Source organism: Gossypium arboreum, chromosome 4 (genome assembly GCF_025698485.1).
Source record: "Gossypium arboreum isolate Shixiya-1 chromosome 4, ASM2569848v2, whole genome shotgun sequence".
Lineage (NCBI taxonomy): Eukaryota > Viridiplantae > Streptophyta > Magnoliopsida > Malvales > Malvaceae > Gossypium > Gossypium arboreum.
The window spans coordinates 110,887,972-110,904,384 of record NC_069073.1 but is presented as its reverse complement, the minus strand read 5'-3'; the positions used below and the strand labels follow the sequence as shown (position 1 = coordinate 110,904,384).

Genomic DNA, 16,413 nt, shown 5'->3' with positions numbered 1-16,413 from the left:
TGAGTGAGAATGGAATGGCAGAATTGAGCAAAAGAGGACTTCTTGATGGGCAAGGAATTTGTAAACTAAATTTCTATAAGCATTGTGTTTTTTGGAAGCAAAAGAGAGTTTGATTCACTAAAGGAATCCATAACACGAAGGAAACGTTGGAATATATTCATTCCGATCTGTGGGGGACATCCAGAGTGCCTTCGAGAGGTGGAGCTAATTATATGCTAACCTTTATTGATGATTTTTCCAGAAAAGTTTGGGCATTCTTCTTGAAGCAGAAAAGTGATGTGTTTTCCGCATTTAAGTCTTGGAAAATTATGATTGAAAAATAGACGGGAAAACAAATAAAATACCTCCGTACAGACAATGGCTTAGAGTTCTGTTCTGATGAGTTTAATAGATTGTGCAAGTCAGAAGGGATCGTGAGACACTTGACAGTTCGCCATACTCCGTAGCAAAATGGCATTGTAGAACAAATGAACAGAACGATCATGGAGAAGGTTTGATGTATGTTGTCAAATGCCAACTTACCAAAGTCATTTTGGGCCGAAGCAACCTCTACTGCATGTTTTTTGATCAACCGATCCCTATCCGTTGCCATTGAAAAAAAGACCCCACAAGAGGTATGGTCTAGTAATCCTACAAATTATTCTGATTTAAAGATCTTTGGGTGTCCTGCGTATGCTCATGTTGATAATGGAAAAGTGGAACCGAGATCAATTAAATGTGTTTTTCTTGGTTATAAAACTGGTGTAAAAGGGTATAAGTTATGGTGTTTTGGAAATAGAAAAGTTGTGATTAGCAGAGATGTTGTTTTTGATGAAACTGCTATGCTACCTAACTTATCTCTTAAAGACTCTTCCAATAAAGAAAATCAAAAGCAGGTGGAGCATCAGATTAATATAGAGTCGACTCCTCAAGCCAGTGCAAAAATTGATAATAGAGTTGCTTCTTCACAACAATACTCTATCGCCAAAAACAGAACTAGAAGAGAAATTAAACCTCCAAAGAAGTATGCCAAGGCTGATCTAGTTGCTTATGCTTTAAATGTGGCTGAAAATATAGATACAAACCGAGAACCATCTAATTATTCTAAGGCAATTAGCTGTGAAGACTCAGAAAAGTGGATGTTTGCTATGCAAGAGGAGATGGAATCACTTCACAAAAATAGAACATGGGATCTTGTGAAACTTCCTAAAGGTAAAAAGGTTGTTCGTTGTAAATAGGTATTTAAAAAGAAAAAAGGAACTCCAAGGGTTGAAGAACCCAGATATAAAGTAAGGCTTGTTGCAAAGGGTTACGTCAAATTCCAGGAGTAGACTTTACAGATGTGTTCTCCCCAGTTGTGAAACATAGTTCGATTCAAGCTTTGCTTGGTATTATGGCCATGCATGATTTGGAACTTAAGCAGTTAGATCTAAAAACTACATTTTTGCATGGAGAACTTGAGGAGGACATTTATATGCAACAAACAGAGGGTTTTATAGTCTTAGAAAAATAGAACTACGTTTGCTTGCTGAAAAAGTCCATTTATAGTTTGAAACAGTCACCAAGACAGTGGTACAAAAGGTTTGATTCTTTTATAACTTCTCATGATTTCAAAATAAACAGTTTTGACGGTTGTGTTTACTTTAAGAAAAACAGTGATGGTTCTTTTGTGTATCTGCTTCTTTATGTTGATGACATGTTGATAGAAGCAAAAGATAAATGAGAGATAAGAAAGGTCAAAGCCTAACTAAGTGAAGAATTTGAGATGAAAGATTTAGGACCAGCAAAGAAGATACTTGGTATGGAGATTCTCAGAGATAGAAAAACAAGTAAATTGTACCTAAGTCAGAAGGGGTACATTGAGAAAGTTCTTTGCAGGTTCAATATACAAAGTGCTAAGCCTGTTAGTACTCCTTTAGCAGCCCATTTCAGACTTTCATCGGCTTTGTCTCCACAATCAGATGATGAGATTAAGTATATGTCACATGTTCCATACTCTAGTGCAGTGGGATCTCTCATGTATGCTATGGTTTGTTCACGTCCAGATTTATTATATGCAGTCAGTGCAGTTTGCAGATATATGGCGAATCCCGGTAAAGAACACTGGAAATCAGTTCAGTGGATTTTAAAATACTTACGAGGTACTACTGATGTTTGCTTACAGTTTGGAAGAACTGAAGATGGAGCCATTGGGTATGTTGATGCTGATTTTGCTGGAGACCTTGATAGAAGAAGATTTCTCATAGTTTATGTCTTTACAATCGGAGGTTGTGCAATCAGTTGGAAAGCTACTTTGCAAACTATAGTCCATTTTTCTACCACTGAAGCTGAGTACATGGCGATTACTGAGGCTTGTAAAGAAGCCATTTGGTTGAAGGGACTCTTTAGTGAACTCAATGAAGATCTTCAAATCAGTACAGTATTTTGTGAGAGTCAGACTGCCATCTTTCTTACAAAAGATCAAATGTTTCACGAGAGAACAAAACACATTGATGTTCGATATCATTTTGTTCATGGTATTATTGCTCGTGGTGATATTATTGTGAGCAAAATTAGTACTCATGAAAATCCTGCAGATATGATGACTAAGTCACTTCCTATAACCAAGTTTGAGTATTGCTTAGACTTGGTTGGTGTTTATTGTTGAAGTTAAACCATTAAGGGGTTTTATGGAAGAGGTAGAGAACTTGTTCGTTGAGAGTTCGCGATGAAGAACTTGTTCATTGAGAATTCGTGTCAAGGTGGAGATTGTTAGAATTAAGTGACCCGAATCCTTATTTAAATAAAATACAGTGGTAAAATAAAATAAAATAAAAGAAGAATCCATATAGAATTACACTTCTTTTATTTTATTTTAGAATAAGGTTTTTTAAACCTTATTAAATTCTATCTATTTGATATTGATTAGAATAAGGTGTTTCAGTCTTACTAGAATATGGCCTCACAAGCCTATAAATAGACATAGTCTATTCCTCTTATAATAATTTGAATTCAACATAGTGAATTTTCTTCTCCTCTGCCCGTGGTTTTTTCCCGAAAGGGTTTCCACGTAAAAATTTGTGTGTTCTTTATTTTATTTTATTTTTTCACAAATAACATTTTATGTTTTTCATAAGTTGTTCTATAAGCTTTAAATATTCTATTCTTTCATTTTTATCGATGTCTTGGTAAATTTATTTTTCCAATGCTCAATAAGTTTTTTATAAGATTAGAAGTCATATTTTTGTTGATAAGTAAAATTTATTTTATGTTTTTCATATTTCTTATGCTTTTTATCTTCATTAGATGATTCTTCGAGGAAGTGTCCTCTTCTTCGAAAAAGCTAATATTATATTTCTATTACCATAATATAAAGTACCTAAATCTATTTATTGTTCTATATTTTTATTAATAAGAACTTGTTCTAATTTATTATTAACTTCGGATAAAATATCCGTAGATTAGTTATTTAAATCTAACTCATTAATTCTCCTAAATTATTTATTTGTTGTTCTATTTTATTAAATTTATTATATAACTTATGAAAATATATAGAAGTAATATCTATTTTATTAAATTCTCGTTTTAGAGTCAATATGCATAGTATGATTGCAACTTTTATCCTTATATAAAAAATTAGGTTCTTTCATAAAATTTATCTTAGATACCTAAAACTGTCTGTTATCTATTAAATTTCTCTTACATTAAAAGCCAATTGTCTCAACTAGGACAAAAATAGGAAACATTAAGACAAAATAGAAGATGTATGGGTTTTAAGATAAATAACCATGGAATAAACAAGAATGAAAATAAAGGATAAAACTTACAATGAATACTAAGATATTATTTCTCCAGAAATCGTTACACTATAACTCTGATACCAATTACAAGAGGAAGGCCCGATTGAAAGGTTACAGAAGGAAACTAATAGTAAAGGAAAGATTTACAAAAGAGAGAGAAAGAACTTAAAGTTTATGAAAACCTTGAGAAGTAACTTGAATGCCCTTTTTAGATTCCTACCCCTCATTTTTATAGGAGAGATTCATTGCTCAATTTGATTTCTATTACAATTCCGCATAGTTTCTTGATAAGGATGGCATTTTTTCTTTAGATAACGATGACATCTTTTGTCCAATTGTGATTGCTTCTCCTTTTTTTGTTGTTTCTTAGTTGTGGTTGCTTCTATGTTGTTTCCTTTTTTTTGTTGTTTCTTGGTAGTGGTTTTTTCCATGTAACTTCCTCTATCTTTTATGCCAGTTTTCTTGGATATTGTCCAATTTCATTTTTTCAATTTCATCCAAATTTAATGAATCAGTTGACAATTCTGGTGAGTTCCATCTTTCTCATGTACTTTTGGTGTCTTCAATTATATAGGATGGAAAATCATCAATCTCTATTTCGGCTATCTTTTTTAGTAGTTGAATGGATTCTTTGTTCATATCATCATGGTTATTTCCAGTATCATATGTCATTATTTTTCGACCATCAATCCAAAATCTACAAGTTTTTTGTTGAAGTAGATTCTGGGCTTTGGTGATTAGATCTATTCCTGCTTGGATTTGATAATAAACAGAATTATTATAACACTTATCAACATATTTTGTCAAGTGCTCTTTCTCTTCTAAACCTGCAGATAGATTTCTTTCTGTAATCATTTTTGAGATAGTCCAAATTTGATTTGGTTAATAAAATTTTTAGCATTCAACTATACCAATAAGTCTACAAATTTCAATATGAAAATATTAAAAGAAGTCATCTTTATAAACCATAGGTAATAACATAGATTTAATAAATGCTGGAAAATCTTTTAATAAATGAAAAGAAAAAAATTATCCACAACAAAAAAATTTTACACCACAACCGGCAAGTCAACTACTATGGTCTCCAGATCCAAATTTGGCATACCAAGCTAGCTATGCTGAAATTATTCGAGGAGAAGAAAAATTTGTGCAACAGAAATTTTGTTGAAACCATAACAAATACAAAAAATAAAAGAATTTTATAATCCAAGTTTACAGATAAAGATAACATCTTTTCTTTGGATAAGGATAACATATTTTGTCCAGTTGTGGTTGCTTCCTTTTTTGTTGTTTCTTGGTTGTGGTTACTTCCACATTGCTTTCTTTTTTTAGCATACATTAAATCTTTGTTATTGCGTATGGTATATGAAGATGACTTCTTTTACTAGTTTCATCTTGAAATTTTTAGTCTTATTGGTATAATTGAATGCGAAAAATTTTATCAACATATCAAATTTGGACTATCTCAAAAATGATTACAGGAAGATATCTATCTGCAGCTTTAGAAAAGAAAGAGCACTTGACAAAATATGTTGACAAGTGTTAGAATAATCCTATTTATTATGAAATGCAAGCAGGAATAGATCTAATCGCCAAAGCCAAGAATTTACTTCAACAAAAAAACTTATAAATTTTGGACTGATGGTCGAAGAATAATGACATATGCTACTGGAAATAACCAGGATAATATGAACGATGAATCCATTCAACTACTAAAAGAGATAGCCGAAATGGAGATCGATATTGTTCATCCCATATTATTGAAGACACCAAAAATACATGGGAAAGTTGGAACTCACCAGAATTGTCAATTGATTCATTAAATCTAGATGAAATTGAAGAAATGAATTTGGACAATATCCAAGAAAGCTGACATAAAAGACAGAGGAAGCTACGTGGAAAAAACCACTACCAAGAAACGACAAAAAAGGAAGTAACGTGAAAGCGACCACAACCAAGAAACAACAAAAAAGGAAGCAACCACAACTAGACAAAAGATGTCATCCTTATCCAAAGAAAAGATGTTATCTTGATCAATAAACTTGGATTATAAAAATCTTTTATTTCTTGTATTTGTTGTGATTTCAAAAAATGTTTTGTTTCACAAATTTTTTGTACTCCTCGGATAATTTTGGCATAACAAGCTTGGTATGCCAAATTTGGATCTTAAGACTATGGTAGTTAACTTACCGACCGTGGTGTAATTGAGAATTGAGTTGAAATTCCAACTGATTGTCTTACTATTGGATATGGAATATAATATCCTTGTTTAGGATAAAATGATAGTTGAGAAGGTATTGACACAAATCCTTAATTAAGATATTTTGATTTGAAGGTGTTCTCTTTGTTCGGTCTTTTATTAACGGTAGTCTATTTACAAACTTTTTTTTAAAAATTGTTTACTTGTATCCATAAGGTCTGCTAAGATAATTAGCAATAATATTGTCAGTGCCTTTGACATACTGCTAAGATAATTAGCAATAATATTGTCAGTGCCTTTGACATATAAAACCTCAAAATTAAAAGTGCATAATTCATTATACCATCTAAATTTTTTATAGATTTCCAGACTTTTATTAGTAAGGAAATGTTTAATTACCTCATTGTTAATTTTATGATAAAATTTTCAGGTGCTAAATATATAAGAAAATATTTTATTCCTTTCTTTACTGTTGATAAATCTTTTTCAAATATGACATAATTAATTTTATTTGATTTATTTTTCTTGATCTATTTTCAAGAATTAATTCTTCGCTATTTATTATTCTAAATTTTAATATAGATTCTTAATAATTTTCTGTTTCTAAAATTAATTTATCATCCTTGTTTAAGTAAATAATTTTTTAGTTTACTAAGTAAAAAGTTTATCTTTTTAATTTTTATATAACATACTTTAAGTTCGGAAAGAAATTTATAAGAAATTTCTTCTTAAATTTATAATTGTTAGAAATTAATGAAACTACTTCTTATCTTCAATCTTTTCAATCTTTTCAAAAAATTAAAGAAATTTCTTCTTAAATTTATAATTATGATCTTGTACTTTAAAACTAGATAATTTTAATCCTATATGAAATTTTTATAAATAATATTAATATTATTCTATATTTTATGAATTTTTTTATCTATGTATCCATGAACTTTTTTATCTATGTATCCGAAAATATTAAGATATCACCTATACAAATTTTCTTGAATTTATTATATCAATTAGTACACAAATGGCAATGTAAATAATGTGGATAAGTATGAAAATACATGCATAATTGAAATTTCATGAAGATTAAAACATAAGATTAATCTAAGATTGGATTAAGACGATATAGAATACTAGGAAGTTCCTTAGGCGGTTAGCTATGCTTATATATATACACACACACATATATATGTTTCATATATTAGTGTAGGCATCTGTGTGCAAACTGCCAGCATTTGCATTTGGTATTGTGTGTAATAAAATTATTTTGGTTTAGTACCCACTACGCTTACGCTTCCAACAATCGGCTGAATCCAATTTAAGCCAGTAGATTCAAGACGGAACATATTTTCATTCCAAGGCTTGCGAGGAAAATTACTTATGCTTTCAAGTTTGAGCAAAATAAGAAGATTGAAAAAGCCAAAGTTCCCTAAATTTTCATTAATCGATGTTCAACAAAGTACTAAAATACTAATACAACAACTTTCTCTTAAAACTTAGTCGTCAATTCTGCTTCCCCGACCACATGTCCTTCGATAGCTTCAAGAACCTTCTCCTTCGTCACCTACCAAAAAAACGAAAAAAAAAAAAAACATGAACAACCTTGTCCATCATTAAATTAAATATATACATATATAAAAATTAATCCATTTCCACGATTAATAAGCCACATACTTTGTTGCCAACATTCAACTCATCATCCAAAGCAAACAGCCTGAACAGGAAACGGTGGCCGTGAGAGGGTAACTTGGGACCTCGCCAACCAGGGACCTTGTGATCGTTGTTGCCTTCTTTGATGCTAGCATAATCTCCACCCACTTCCTCTTCTTTCCCAGAAAATCCCTCTGGGAGACCCTTCAACGTTGGCGGAATGTTAATCGCTACCCAACAGGTCCATGGCACGATGGGGCCGCTGGGGTCTGGTGCATCTACGTCTTCCACCACCAGGGCCAACGAACGAGTCCCTTCTGGCACGTTGTACCATTGTAATGGTGGTGACAAATTCCTCTTTGCACCTTGACCTTCATCTGTGTACTTTCTTGGCAACTTCCCTTCTTGGTTTATGGCGGGGGATACCAGCCTGAACTGATCTTGGTCGCTAGCCATTAACAACGACTCCCTTCAAAAAGGATTCTATGTCAAGTTCCGCTTATTGATAACAAATCTGCCCGTCAGGATCTGTTTATATATATGAAGGTGGAGATTGCATGGAAATGACAGGTGGTGAAAGGAGCATCTAAAGTGAAACACGTAGAAAGCCACATGTAAACATGTGGATCCTGGATTGTTCTAGCAGAAGCAGAAACATTGTTTTTAATTGAATTGATGTTTGATGCAGCAGTTTATAGAAATGATCTTTAGAAAATGGATCATTTCTTAAGAATTGAGCCAGGTAAGTAAATCTCTTCAAAAGGCAAAGCAGTTGTACTGGGCTTTCTATGAGGAATGGGCTAATTAATGTAATGAAAAAAGGGTTCGCACTGCACGGTCTTTTTCCAAGTTATTTTTAAAAATATGATTTATACTTTTCGTAAAATTAAAATTTAATCTATTTTTAGTGGTTATATTTTTAAAATTTTAAATTTAAATTTAATTGTTAACATTATTAAAATTATTTTATTAAATTCAAATTCATTATAACCTCATTTCTTTAATTATATAGTGACTAAGTGAGTGTTTTTCTTTCATTTCAAAATGCTACATCAAAGAATTTAACAAAAAAAAAAAAGGAACGTTAACAATTAGACTGAATTTTGAAATTTAAATGGTTAAAGATTAAATTCCTAGAAATAAAAGTACAATAACTAAATTACAAATTTGTGAACGGTATAGAAACTTATGACATATTCTAATGTCACCAATCTCCAAAATATGGCCTATTGATCCAATTATAATTGAAATTTTAGAGTAGTCAACTTAAGTATTAAATATTTGTTCGGATTTGATGTTGATCATATTTTAAATATATTGATCAATTATAAACATATGTGTATTTACTACATTGACAATTTGAATCTAATATGTTAAAAAATCAAACCGTATCAATAAAATCTTAGAGGACTATTTTCTTCTTTTTAATTTATAAGATCTAACTGATCGCCTTCAGATGTACTAACGTCTAGATTGTAATTCCTACAAGCAAATATAAATGTTAGGTGATTTCTGCAAGTATACGAGTCAGGATGAAATATAGTTTATATAATGAAGTATGAAAGTACTCCAAGGATCGTATCCAAAGGAGGTGAATACTAAACTAATTCTAACTTCGACATTAATAGATCTAATTAGTACTTTAACTAAATTATATTACGATAAACCATAAAGTGAAGAAAATTTATATTATATGAAAAATAAATAAATTGCATTAAAATAAAAATGGAAAACTAATTTGTTGACTTAATCAATTCTAAGAATAGAAGACTAACTCGCTTCGGTGCTTGTAACTAATTCCTATTTCGGGTTCTACTCAATCAACTAGTCGTTAACCTAGCAAGATCTCTCGATCTTTCACTAATCTAACGAGTCGACAATAACTACTTATCTCTCGACCTTACAAATAGGCAATACTAATTTTGGGTTTATTCCCACCTAAATGACTTCTTAGGGTTGTCAGGCATAGGGTTTCGAGTTCTACCTATCCCAACCAACTGATCTGCTAAGAAACCCTACATAGAAATTAATTACTCCCACATCCACTCGTTAATCTCCCATAAGGAGATTAGTTCCTCATGGATCTCATAAACAACATAAACTTGGTTAAAAAGATAAACATGAATAATGAATCAAGAATAAAGTTTAAGACTAATCCTGATTTTGTATTCCCATAACGAGATTAGTTCCTCATGGATCTCATAAACAACATAAACTTGGTTAAAAAGATAAACATGAATAATGAATCAAGAATAAAGTTTAAGATTAATCCTGATATTGTATTGATAATTATAAGCGCATAAATCCACAAAAGTTGGTGAATCCACAAATCAGATTTTCCGAAGAACAATAACAAACTAAAACTAAATTACAAATAAAAATAACTTAAGTACAAAATAAACTAAAGAAACTGAAAACTAAATGAAAGTTGTAACCTAAACTAGAATAAAATATGGATATTAATTGTTCTGAGAAGCCTATTTAAAGATTTAGGGTTTGTCATTGTCCATTGACCTAATTCGACTAACTCTTTTACGTTAAAATTTGTTGTGCGGACCAAAACGCCCTTGGATTATTAATTTTCCATGTTAAGGCAGTGTCGGGACATCTTCTGGCCTATGTCATGACACTGGTGGCAGTTTAAGAGTTAAAGCTTGATTTTAAGGCTATGTCATGACACCCTTTGGTTATATCATGACACTGAATACAACTTTTCTCTTTTGGGTATTCTGCTCACTATGTTGTGACATCAACCCTCTGTGTTGCAACATTATGGCTAGTATCATGTTCTCATGCCTCCAAATGATGTCCTGCACACTCACCAAATATGTTAGTCTTTTTTTAGGCCTATTTTTCCTTTAAGGCCATATAAATAGCTCAAATCACACTTTTTATTAATTACAAACCAAAAGTAAAAACTAAGTAAAATTTAATGAAATTGCTTTTATACAAGCTTCTTAAGAACAAAAAATGATTTAACCTGCTACACCGAATTGCGGTAGATCAAACTCCCCTACACTTAAATCATTTACTTGTCTTCAAGCAAGAAAACATAAAAATGAAAAATAAAAAACAACTCTTGAGCAAGTATAATACAAAGAAAAGTTTCAGAACATGTAACTAGGAATAATCATACATACACATAATTCTAGCATGATATGTAAATAACTTACTATTATTAATCTCAAACATCTAAGTTCAGTATATTACAAAGTATATAAACAACAAGGTCCTTAACTATATTATTTCATCGATAAATCATATAGGTAAATTGATTATCCTAGCAGAATACAAAGTCATTATTGCAATTATTCAATACAATGTTCATTCACGAATAGATTTACCTAGGTCACATAGGACTTTTAAGCTTGAAATGTTCTAAGGCTTAAGGTTGGTATGAAATTCAAGAATAGGGAGCATCAAAACAGTTTTAAGTATGAAAGTAGTTTGGCATATTGCATTGTCCCCTATTCTCCCCCTGATTGACCTTTTCCTGCTCACCGCCTTATTTCTCCTTCTCTCACCTTTCTTATTTCTCCATGTAGGAAGTCACAACGTAATAAATTAACTATGACCAGCTCACAATTTTTTGTGCACTAATGATTGAGGTTTCTAATTTTGTGACTTTTTTTTTAATCACTTTTGACTTTTTCAACATATCTCACTCATAATGCTTTTTTCATTATTCAAGAACTTTTTCTACTCGTTTTGACTTTTTATGTATTTTTCTTTTGTTTTGCACATTTTAGCTAGACCTATAATCACAATATCACACTGTTCTTTCCTATTTCACTCTGATTTTTCAAAACCATCGATATGTCTTTACCTATCCCTCAATACATATGTCAAGCGTCTAAATTCGTGCATTTCAGGGACAAAAGAAAAAAAGGTAAGTACAATTTGCATTTTGGCTCAAGTTTTGCATGAAGGTTGATTCAAAAGAGTTTTCTAGCTTAAAAAAATAGGTACTAAGGATTGATGAATAAAGTTGGCTTTTTGGCTCTAGGTGTAACACCCTATACCCGGCCTGATTGCCAAGCCCGAATACGGGATGCCACACCACCGTCTTATGTCATAACCAACAAGTAAAAGCTCATTTCAACAAAACATCCATCAGTTTTCTATTCGCATCAGTCTTAAGTCAAACATACTAGCTAGTTATCATTATCACGTGCTAAACTTACATTAAATAGTCTTATAAACATATTAAAACATGCATAAAGTTCATTCAGCAAAATTCTCAAACCAAGTCCGTAGGTATCGATACTGACAATGAGGTATCGATATTTTCTTTAAGTGGTATCGATACCACCTGAAAAAACAATACCAAACTTGCATTCTATTTCTCGATTAAAAATAAAAATCTCAAAAATTATCGATACCTGTCGTGAAGTACCGATAAATTTACCCCGAGTATCGATACTCGAGCAAAGGTATCATACCAAATCTCTATTCTGACTTCCTACACATTTCAAAATACAGAGGTATCGGTTTTCAAACCTGATTATCAATACCTCTGCTCTAGACCTAAAAAAAGCAGCACACACATGCAATTAATTCATTCCAATTTAGTTCCTAAACATCATACATCAATTACTTCGACAAATAATCATTCCACAGACTAATTAACAGTTTAATATCACAAAACCATGTTCAAGCAAGTAATGTCAATCCATTCTCATATTCATGAACCCAAGTATCACAATAATATGTAATCCTTATAAACCGAACCAAAAACCAACAAATTTCCTAGAAGTTAACATGACTATAAATAAGTCTACCACATTGCCTTATTCCCCAAAACGTAAATAAATATAAGACACCTACTAAAAAAATAAATAGACTTGCTTGGATCACCTCTCGAAAATCACACCACTCACACCATCACACTACTGACCTGCAAAGGTTTAAACTGAGTGGGTAAGCTTAACAAGCTCAGTGAATGCTTAGAATAACCACAATGCAAACAATTCATCGAGCATCAACTAAACAACCATATAGCACAACCTCAAAAATTCCAACTCTAGTGTCGTATTATACTTACTCGTGCATTATTCGTAGTTCTTTTACATGGTAAACATATTTACTTTTAAGCAAATATCACATTATACGTATAATTACTTAATGTTCAAGCACATATCGCAATACTCATTTAATCGCATAACGTTCAAGCATATATCATAATACTCAAAAACAGGTTTATAAATAAATTGCATAATGGTCACATGTAATATAAAGACATATCACAATACACACATATTCATAATTTAAGATAATTTGCATAGCAACCACATACTCATTTAGGCATATATCATATATATACATTTTAAGATAATTTAAAACTTGAGCTATGAAACATAAAAGTGAGCTCTATTATCACTCATCGGATACATGGATCTCCAACACACCAAACATAGACTCATAGAGTCAAACATGTCCCAAAAGTGAAGCATAAAGCTAACACTATCCTTATTTCCCTTCATATGTCGCGTTGAATAAAGCTTAGTTCACATTCCCTTATCCCTCTAACATGTCCCAAGGCTTCAACGCCCAAAATTACTATACATATAGGTGAGTACTCAAAACCTTATGGCATGCCAACTATATCCAATGGTTTCAAGATCACAAGGCCAAATCATATGAAATCAAACACATATCACTTACAGATTATCCGTGCACTATCACTGTATATTTGCATATTTAGCAAAACACTGTCACTAACATTTAATATATACATAACATGTACACATTTGCACTTTTACAATAGTTATAATAATCACATATCACATGTTATAGCATCTCATCTCAATTCACATATTCACAAACACATAAGCACATAGTTCACAAGATAACATAGGTATGAGAAAGCTTACACTCAGAATTTAGGATAGGGATTTAGGCTACTACTAAATTCCCAAGTAATGCATTGAATCATGTCCACAAGCAATTATTCCAAACACTCAGCAATTACGCTTTCGCAGAAAAGCCGAAAGTTCAAACTAGTTTTTCCTTTCCTTTATCTCTACTCGTAGAAAGTTCTATCGAATCTGGAACTTCAACACAACAAAGTCAGACAACAATATATCCAAAAATCAGCCGAGGACGCATTACAAGAATACAAAACATAATCCTAAACTAAGTTCACATATAACCGAAGCTTAAAACATAACAACTTTAAATTCGAATATCTCGATCTATACTTAGTATTTTCACCTAAAATCAATTCCATTCATCTTCTCATTCATCTACGACTAATTCTCAACCTTTAAACTACAATAAAATACTCAATTCATAGTATCGACTTTTTCAACATGTTTTATGGCTATTTTTCAAAAAAATTATTAAAACTCAAGAAATATTTAACGAAACTTCAAATTAGGTTTAGAAACCTTCTAATCATGTTAAAAATAACTGAAAAACATTTTGAAACCAAGTTTTTATCCACAAACTCGAAATTCACCATTAATGACCTGATTCTCGGCTTTTATTTAAAACATGCGATCTAACAATTAAAAACTTGGTTTTAAAGACTAAATAACATTTAAAACTAATTAGAAGTTGAATCGTTAAATTAGTTTACAAAAACCTGAGCATTTGATCGAAAACCCAAAAAAGTCGCAACCTTGATAGTGAAGGAATCTATGGTGTTTTTGGGTTTTTTTCTTGAAGTTTTATGGAGGTTTAATGTTGAAAGGATTATGGAAATCAAAAGACTAAAGTTTGGGATCAAAAATTGAATAGAAAGGGAGAGGGAAAATAAAGGGATGACAACAAGAATGGGAAGGGAAGAACTAACATGAAATATATGTAGGTGGAGGAAATATTAGGTTGAATTTTAAAATTTGATATAATTGCTTCATAAAGACTAACAATTTTGACTCATTTACAAATCAGTCCTATTTTTAAAATTAAAGGTATTTAAAACTCATTTTTGGAAATTAATTTAATTTCCTAAAAACCATAATAAAAAATATTATCGATAAACCATGTCACAAAATTTTGAACACTTTAAGGCTAAAATTCTTATAATGCCCCTAAAACTCCTAGGCCCTATTTTGGGGTGTGACACTAGGTAATACGGAACAATGTCTTAGGTCATCCCTAAGTATCTCAATATTCACAAAGTTGATCAACCAAGAAATCGCAATGCTAACCATTTATCATTCATACTAGCATGCTCGTTTTCCTATATTCTCTCTGTCATTTGGTATGTTCAATTACTTAATGCCTATTTACAATGTAATATATAGAACTTAGTAGTCTATAACTGAAAATTTAAAATTACTAACTATCATGCCAAATTTATAGTAAATACAATCAACCTATATACATTATCCTAACCAATCACTTGTATTTCTACAAGCCCAAGCACACTTTCGACAAGAAAAATATAAGAAAAATCATAAAACTAAACATAAAATTTCCTATGTTACCCTCCACACTTTAGATAGCACATTGTCCCTAATATACAACCCCTAAGTAGATATGGAACGAAGTTACCTGATTGATCGTAACATTGCCGTAGTCTTATGATGGGTGCTTCCTTCCTTGTTCGTTTAAAGCTTGTAAATGTAGTGCTTTCTTCATGTGAGGTTTCTGCATAGAAAATGTAAAAACAAAATATGTATATATAAAAACTACTATTACTATTACTCCTAATAAAAATGAAAATCATCCTAATTAAGTGTTTTATAATCCAAAAAATTAAAAATAGTTTTTCAATCATCAAAATGAGATGATTGCCCCAAATTGGTGCTTTCCTTTGGCTCGAGAGATGGCCTCAAGAGGAGCCTCCGCCTGACGAATATGCATGCCGAGTTGCATTACGGATGATGGTCCCTCTCTGCGTAGATTGGTGCGGCTGAAATGCCACCTCATATTCATCATTCTCCTTCTCTTGACAGTTTCGTTGTGTAGCGTCGTCCTCATTCTTTTCTTCGTTTCTTTCCTCTTCTTCAATCCCCTCCACCTCAGATCCTATTATGGGATTGCATGGGCCATATTTGTTTGGCGGTAAATTTGGTATTCTCATACTGTTTTGCCATGCAAACTCTTGTCTAATCGAGTTCATCTCCTATATCCACCATATCATCCACTTTGTGTTCGATATTTCACCTCCTATAGTTCCTCTTTGAGCTATTGATATCTCTTTCCTTTTCAGAGATGTCGGGACATCCATCTTTTGCTTTCTTCCTTGGTTCCAATCTTTGATTTTTTTCAATTGAGCTCGACGTACTAGGTATACATAGAGTTATCTACTAAGCACTTCGATGGCCTCATGAATTGCTCATTTGCTTCCATTGTAACCTCAACATTTTTGCATAATGTTGTCACTAAGTGAGGGAAGAAAACCCCGAACTTCTGGTCGTTGATACAATGTTTCATGCTATGATAGATCCATTGCCCTATGCATACCTATTTTTTCTGTAAAATATCATATAATAAAATAGCTGTAAAAGTATTTACATTAGAAATGTTCATAGCATGTGTAATTCTAGTGCACAGAAATTGCATCCACATCTTAGCTATAGGAAATATTATTGCTTGCTGAAAATTGGTTGGTAGCCCAGTATCCGATCAGTGGTTCCACTCACCCCTCCCTTCAGTTAGGTAATTTACAATGTTATCCATACCGATGTCATTAAAATTTGTTAAATCAGTGTTTTCAAGAAAATATGTTTCAGAATATGGAGCATTATAAAATTCACAAATTTCATCATCAAACGATTTCCTATATTCTTAATCCCTAAAGCATACATAAAACTCTTCAACTACGGGGATAACAATGAGCACTTTAAGGGTTACGCAAAA

At 31.8% G+C, this 16,413-nt stretch overlaps 1 protein-coding gene across 1 annotated transcript; it reads right to left on the bottom strand.

Annotated features, from left to right (window-relative positions):
* Nucleotides 1-7,362: 7,362 nt before the first annotated feature.
* On the bottom strand, nt 7,363-8,321 carry LOC108458442 (uncharacterized). The gene is made up of 2 exons (XM_017757836.2): nt 7,627-8,321; nt 7,363-7,516 (listed from the first exon to the last, which is right to left on the bottom strand). The coding sequence occupies exons 1-2, from the start codon at nt 8,056-8,058 to the stop codon at nt 7,442-7,444; spliced, it is 507 nt and encodes a 168-aa protein (XP_017613325.1). The 5' UTR covers nt 8,059-8,321; the 3' UTR covers nt 7,363-7,441.
* Between the last annotated feature and the right edge of the window lie 8,092 nt (nt 8,322-16,413).